Source organism: Sciurus carolinensis, chromosome X (genome assembly GCF_902686445.1).
Source record: "Sciurus carolinensis chromosome X, mSciCar1.2, whole genome shotgun sequence".
In the NCBI taxonomy this organism is placed as follows: Eukaryota; Metazoa; Chordata; class Mammalia; order Rodentia; family Sciuridae; genus Sciurus; species Sciurus carolinensis.
In genome coordinates, this window is record NC_062232.1 from 41,719,757 (window position 1) to 41,727,331 (window position 7,575).

At 43.0% G+C, this 7,575-nt stretch overlaps 1 protein-coding gene across 1 annotated transcript; it reads left to right on the plus strand.

Moving 5' to 3' along the window:
- The first annotated feature begins 1,633 nt into the window (after positions 1–1,633).
- Positions 1,634–5,225, plus strand: Usp51 (ubiquitin specific peptidase 51). The gene is made up of 2 exons (XM_047535918.1): positions 1,634–1,699; positions 2,496–5,225. Exon 2 carries the CDS (start codon positions 2,545–2,547, stop codon positions 4,669–4,671), a length of 2,127 nt encoding a protein of 708 aa, XP_047391874.1. The 5' UTR covers positions 1,634–1,699; positions 2,496–2,544; the 3' UTR covers positions 4,672–5,225.
- Positions 5,226–7,575: the final 2,350 nt, after the last annotated feature.

Here is a 7,575-nt window from a genome sequence, read left to right on the forward strand (position 1 = left end):
GGGATCCTGGTGCCTTTCTGTCTCATATTTTCTGCTTCCAGCCACCATGAGGTGAGCAGCTTTGTTCCACCACACACTTCATGATGTACTGCCTTGTTATAGGTCTAAAAGTAAAGATGTCGAGGGACCCATGGGCTGAAACCTCTGAAACCATGAGTCAAATAAATCTTTCTGCTTTTAAACTGATTTTTCTCAGGTATTTGTTACAGTGATGAAAAGCTGAATGACAGGTCAAACCAGTTCTTTCTTACTAGAGCAAACCAAACCTCAAAGATGACCTGTGGCTTGCTCAAGGATACAAACATAGTTAATAACAATGGGAAAGTATGAGAACACTGCTTTTTTGACTCCTAGGCAAATGTTCCTGCTAACAAATTGCTCTCAAAGAAGACTGGCTCTTATTTCCACCTCTAAACAAACAGTGTGGGGGATTGAATAGTTAGGGCTATTTTCTCTCCAAGAGCACATTAGTCTATGCTCACTCAGAAATTCAAATACATCAATGAATTTGTTCAATATCCTAAAACCATTGACATCCATTGTAGGGAGGCATCTATTAAATCCTAACCTGAACCTAGGAGAGTGGAATCCCTAAACTGACATTTAGAGGGAAGGTGTTTAGAGGAAAGGTGCATGACTGTTCAAGGGAGATTAACATAGTATCAAATGTTTTCACTAATAAAGAGTAATAATCTTGGGATTGGTCATGGACCCTGGAAATAGCAGCTTTCCTGGGGATTGTGGTCTTGGATTCTGTTTTTATCCAAGTGAAGGAAAATCATCTTTGGCTATGAACTTCCTGAGGACACAAATTGTTTTCTACGTTTCTCACAGCCTAGAGTACCTAGCACAGTAGTACATTTAAAAGATTGATCGTTATTTACTGAGTGCATGTTCCTGTACATGAAGTACCTATAATGGATGATCAGGTGAACTAAGTTGCAATTTTGAGGGAGTTCATGAACAAAAAGGTTCTCTTTTCCTGTGCTCTCTCTATGGGAGCACTATGCTATCAGCTGGTTTTAAAGTGGCAAATGACAGAGGTACAAATGTTAAGATTTCCCATAAAGACCTTTTACTTTATATGCATTATTTAGTGTTAACAATATATGAAGATTATTATTTCCACTTTTATTTAACAGATGGCACAATGTAAGGCTGAGAGTTTAAGTCTTGTACCTGAAGTCATACAGCTAGCAAGTACTTGGGTTCAGGTCTGTCTAAGCCTGAACTCGTTTGCTTATGCTTCCTCTGCCCTTCACTCACGGATAATATCCCTCTCTCCACTTTATTCCCAGGGATCAGATTCTGAAAGGTTCCAGAGGGTTTCATGCCAGAGATTTGCCCTTCCTGTAAGCCCCTACCCCCACCTCGATTAATGATTTTTTCTGTAGAGAGGGGCCCTGGAACCAGGTGAAGCCTGAGTCTCCATTCCAGGGGCTTTCTCTAAAATCTGTCGCTGTTGTTGACTCCAGTAGACTCTGTTTCAGGAAGAGGTTTGTCTGCCTGCGCGGGACAGCGGTGCCATTCATCACTGCAGGACAGAATCCGGGGCTGGGGGCCGCACGTCGAGAGGGGAGGGGCCAGGGGGCGGCCCCCTTGTGACCAGCCCTGAGGAGAGGTCAGGAGACAAGGCTGGCTGAGGAGCGCCTGGACAGCACAGCTGCTGACGTTCTATATCACGCGCCTGGGGCCCAAGGTAACGCAGAGCTTTATACAAACGGCGGGATTGGGGCCGTTGCGGGGGGCAAAGGTGGGGGAAGGGGCAGCGGGCAGGGACTTCGGGGATCGCGCACTGTGAATGGAGGTAGTCATGGGGCTGGCCATGCGTGGAGGGAGTAAGAAAAAAAATCTTAATTCAAGGAGAAATCCTAAAAAATGAGGGAGCAGAAGCCAGAAAAGGGGTGTGAGAGCACAAGAACCAAAGAGCATGAGAGGGTGCAAGAGCTTGTCGTACTGAAAGTGCACTTGGGAGTAGGGCCACAGGATAGAACATACCCGGACCTAGAAGCAGAGATAAAATAGGAATAGGGGAACACTTTGATCCCGAGTCCGTTTTCCAAGGGTGGCCTCATTTCAGCCATATTTAAGATAAAATGTTGACCCAAGTGTTTTTAGGATATAAGGAAAGAACGTCAGAGGAAGCTGTACCAAAGCGAGGCTGTAAAGGCAGTCAGAGGGTGGCGCCTTTTTTAAAGAAGTTTCCATCCTTTCTACCCTAACGCTCAGGCCTTTCCCCCCTTTCTACATTTCATTCCCTGTCTTTCCTCCCCACCCCCTCAATACCCACATGATCGAATCGCCTTTAAACCAGGTAACCGGCCTGGGTCTGCACACCAGCTCCCGGAGCCTCTCAGTTGAAGGGGTGGAGCTCGCAGCAGCCGCTGGCTGAGCTCGAGGGCCAGTGGGAGGGGTCCCGAGAGCGCTAACGGCGCACCGCGGCCATGACGCTAGGCATATCATTCACAGAAGTTCCTGTCTCGTTCCATCTCCAGTCGCAGCTCCTTTCCAGACGTATTTCTTCTCAAGTCCTGCAGTGAGCTGATGGCCCAGTTTCGAGAAGCTTCCCTGTCCTCCCGCTCCGTGGCCCGTTGGAGCTCTGGAGGTGGGGGAGGAGCCTCTCAGGAGCAGGCGGTTGAGAAGGCGGGGAAAATGGAGGCGGAGGCCCTGGGGGCGGCGATGGTATACGCGGTCCAGGAAGCAGAGGAGATGAAGCTGGAGCCGTGGCAGGAACGCAATCCTGCGCCCGAGGGTAACTTGACGTGGAGCGGCATTGGCGGCGACGAGAAGGTGCTCCCTTCAACCCCCCCTTGCTGTCACAGCAGCTCCTCGCCCGTTTGTCCGCGCCGCAAGCCCCGCCCTCGGCCGCAGCCCGGGTCCCGGTCCCGAGGCCGGCATGGGCTCTTGGCCCCACCCCCGCCTGCAGCCCGGCCTCCACCACCGCCACCACTACCCCCTTCACGCCCCCCCACTTGGCGCAGATCCCGGCGTAGGTCCAGGCCTGGGTCCAGACCCCAGACCCGGAGAAGCTGCTCTGGTGACCTAGGCGGTTCTGGGGATCAAGGTGGCTTAAGGGACTGGTTGCTGGAGGTTGAATTTGATCACGGTCCCACAGGCTGCTCTCATGTGGAGAGCTTTAAAGTAGCTAAGAACTGGCAGAAGAATCTGCGGATGATCTACCAGCGTTTTGTTTGGAGTGGAACCCCAGAGACTAGGAAACGTAAGGCAAAATCGTGCATTTGTCATGTATGTAGTACTCATATGAACAGACTCCACTCTTGCCTCTCCTGTGTCTTTTTTGGCTGCTTTACTGAGAAACATATTCATAAACATGCAGAAACAAAACAGCATAATTTAGCTGTAGACCTCTATCATGGAGTTATATATTGCTTTATGTGCAAGGATTATGTATATGACAAAGATATAGAACAGATTGCCAAAGAAACAAAAGAGAAAATTTTGAAATTATTAACTTCCACCTCAACAGATGTTTCTTATCAAAAATTTATGACATCCGGGGTTGGAGAGAAACAGTCAACCTCTGAGTCAAAGGAAGAAGAGCCAAAATTGGTGAAACCCAAGAAAAAGAGGAGGAAAAAGTCAGTGTATACTGTAGGCCTGAGAGGGCTAATCAATCTTGGAAACACCTGTTTCATGAATTGTATTGTTCAGGCTCTTACCCATATTCCTCTACTGAAAGATTTCTTCCTCTCTGACAAGCACAAATGTATAATGACAAGCCCTAGCTTGTGTTTGGTCTGTGAAATGTCTTCTCTTTTTCATGCTATGTACTCTGGGAGCCGAACTCCTCATATTCCTTATAAATTACTGCACCTGATATGGATTCATGCTGAACATTTAGCAGGGTACAGGCAGCAGGATGCCCATGAGTTTCTTATTGCAATATTAGATGTGCTGCATAGACACAGCAAAGATGATAGTGTTGAGCAGGAGGCCAGTAACCCCAACTGCTGTAATTGCATCATAGACCAAATTTTTACAGGTGGCTTGCAGTCAGATGTCACATGTCAAACTTGCCATAGTGTCTCCACCACCATAGACCCATGCTGGGACATCAGCCTGGACTTGCCTGGTTCTTGTGCCACATTTAGTTCCCAAAGCCCAGAGAGAGCTGACAGTACAGTGGGCAGGGATGACCGCATACCAGGAATCCCCTCACTTACAGACTGCCTACAGTGGTTTACAAGGCCAGAGCATCTAGGAAGCAGTGCCAAAATCAAGTGCAGTAGTTGCCAAAGTTACCAGGAATCTACCAAACAGCTCACAATGAAGAAATTACCCATTGTAGCCTGTTTTCATCTCAAACGGTTTGAACATGTAGGCAAACAGAGGCGAAAGATTAATACTTTTATCTCTTTTCCCTTGGAGCTGGACATGACTCCATTTTTGGCCTCTACTAAAGAGAGCAGAATGAAAGAAGGCCAGCCATCAACAGATTGTGTGCCCAATGAGAATAAGTATTCCTTGTTTGCAGTGATTAATCACCATGGAACTTTGGAAAGTGGCCACTATACCAGCTTTATCCGTCAACAAAAGGACCAGTGGTTCAGTTGTGATGATGCCATCATCACCAAGGCTACCATTGAGGACCTACTCTACAGTGAAGGGTATTTACTGTTCTATCACAAACAGGGTCTAGAGAAAGACTAATCTTATCAGACCAGGACAAAGAAATGATTAGGTAAGGATCCTGAAGTGACACACAAATCTACCTGGAATGGACAATAACAATACCCTTAAAACAACAAGCACCTCTCGAAGTAACACAAAAACCTATCTGGAATGGACAGTGACAATAACACCTATATGACATCTAGCACTTTGATATAAAGGATCTATTTTACTAGGGACCATGGGTCTGTAGGAGGAAAAAATGACTACCAAACAGTGACCATTCAGCCTTAAGAAATGGGAGGGAGAAGGGGTTGAAAATGGTCACATAAACCATAATTAAATGAAAAGAGTGTTCAAGATGGGGAAAGGTGGGAATAGAGGTGTTCTGACACTACTATATGCCATTTATTTCTACAAAAATATTGTGGGAAGTCCTTAAATATTCCTTTATTAGGAAAAAGTTTCACAATTGGTGTTCCAGCTGTGGGCGATCAGCCAAATAGTTTCAAAAAAAAGAATATTTTAAAAGAAAGATTTAAAAGCTTTAAAATAAAACATTTAGAGAGAAAAAAACATTTTTAAAGTTTCAAAAGAACATTTTAAATGTTAAAAATGTTTTAAGTTAAATATTTTTAAAAGAAATATTTTAAAATATTTTTTTAATTTAAAAATGATTGAAAATTATTAAAATGTTTAGAAACAGAATATTTAGGAAATCTTAAATTTTAAGAAAGGTAAATGAGTAAAACAAGGTTAAAAAAGTTTACAGAAATATCAAAGAAATACTTTTAATTTTAAAAGTTATAGGAAAAGGAAAAACTTTAAAATCAGAAGTTAAAGTGAAGAAAAATATAGATTTTTACAAACTAAAGCATGAAATATATTGAAAAATTAAAAGTTTATGGAAGTACAATTAAATTTTTTCAAAATATGTAGAATGGAATGAAAATTGAAGTAAAGTTCAGAGAAATGTTTTAAAAGAAGAAAGTTTAAAACAATTCAAGACAAAGATGAGATTTGCTTAAAATTTTTCAAAAATAAAAATTAGAGAAAAGCAATTTAAAAATATAGAAGAGCCTTAGGTTCAATTTGAGAGTTAAATGAAAATTTAAACATTTAAGGATAAAAAGAAAAAAACTAAAACTTTTACAAAGAAGAGCATTCATGTAAAAATTGACAATTGAAAATTTTAAGATATTCAAATAGAAAAAATAAATTTTTAAAAAGTTTTATTTTTATTTAAGTATATTAAAATACAGTATAGAATATTAAAAGACGGGTATAGAAGGAATAAACACAGAAGACAGGAATTACAAGACAAAGGGGTTTGTGAATATATATATCTTTTGAATTTTGTGTTAATACAGAAGTAAATTTGGGAAAAATAGACACTTTAACCCTTATCTGTGAGATGGCTGTAAGGCCTGAACAATAGCCCACCTTTCCCTATAAGATTCCATGCCCCTTCTGATTTCCTGAAGGAAGTAGAGCTACTTAGGCAGAATCAACTGTATCTGAGAAAGCTGAAAACATGAGGGGCTTTTCCCATTTAGAACTGCATTATTCACACAAATTCTTAGCTTCTGGAAAGAGGCGTTTAGATAATTTGGTGGCTTAGAAAAATTAGATCACATATGTAAAGTTCTGTCTTTGGTGTTTGAGCCCCATTGCCTGATTGGGGAAGTGGCAGGGACCCATGTCTGAGGACCTCCCACCCTCTCTGCTTTCTGTCTTTCCCCTCTTGGGGAAATAAGACCCTTAATTTCCACAGTAGAGCTATGGGTTTGTGCTTGGCAGTCCTGTGCATCCCTTAGTCCCTTATTGTTTCCTTTTTCTGTTCACTCATGCCTCATTTAACCTGGCCTTACCTAGGTCTCTGAGCCCTAGCCTGCAAGGCTCCTTCCTTGACTATTCAAGACCCAACTCACAGATGATGTCTCTGGAACCTTCCCTGGATACTCTAGGCAGGCGTAAATTGGATAACTGTCCCCCTACCCTTATCCCCCTCACTGTGCCTCCAAAGTATTTTGTCCATACCTCGGTGATAGTACTTATTCTACTGTGATTCTACTGTAGCTTTGTGATTGTCTGTCCCTCTGCACCAGGTATCCTGACAACAGAGGGCCAAGCCTTATTCATTTCTGTGTTAATAAATGTTTGTTGAATGTGAGAGCGAGTTCTATTATTTGCTCTATTCACCCTGTCAATAATGTGTTTTCACTCATTCATTCATCCATTAAGCTTTTGCCAAATGCCCAGTGCTATAGTACAATATGATCAGTGCAGTATCTTCTTCTCCAAAGATGTGTGAGATACTGCTCAGCTGCAGGGAATGTCTTAAAAAAGGATGTTTCCTCCAGGTGTGTGGAGGAAGGCCCAGGTACTATGCAAGGAGAACATGGTCATAATAGTTGGCAGTCATGGGAGACTGGGTGGGAGTGGGGAACAACAGCTGAAGGTAAAGCTGAGCTCTCTGGTATATTTGTGGCAGTGCTACCCCTCATCATGGTATCCCTCATATCCCCACAGTCTCTCACCTTAAAACTGTGTACTAGACCTATGTAGGTACCACATTTGTTTGCCTTCGCTGTGAGTGTACCTCACCTTTCCACAGTGTTATATATCACACTGCACATTATGACTGATACAGAGAAGTGATGTCTGGTGGCTGTGTTTATGGGAGAACTGTAGTTCACTGAACACACTTATTCTTCCACCATTCTTTGTGGTCAGAGTGGGGCTCTGTATCACTTTGCCCTGTTTCGGTCCCTCTACCCAGAGTGAACACATCTTAGGTTGAGACAGGCTAGAGTTTTCAATTCCCTGTACTGCTACTGCAAGAGTAATTCTAAGGGTTGGCATACTACCCAGGTAGGGCTAATCCAAGTCTATTGCTAAATTGATTATCTATGGACACTAGAAGAAAAAATGCATTTTCCC

Coding starts and splice junctions, on each gene's coding strand:
- Usp51 (XM_047535918.1), top strand. CDS start 2,545: ATGGCCCAGTTTCGAGAAGCTTCCCTGTCCTCCCGCTCCGTGGCCCGT.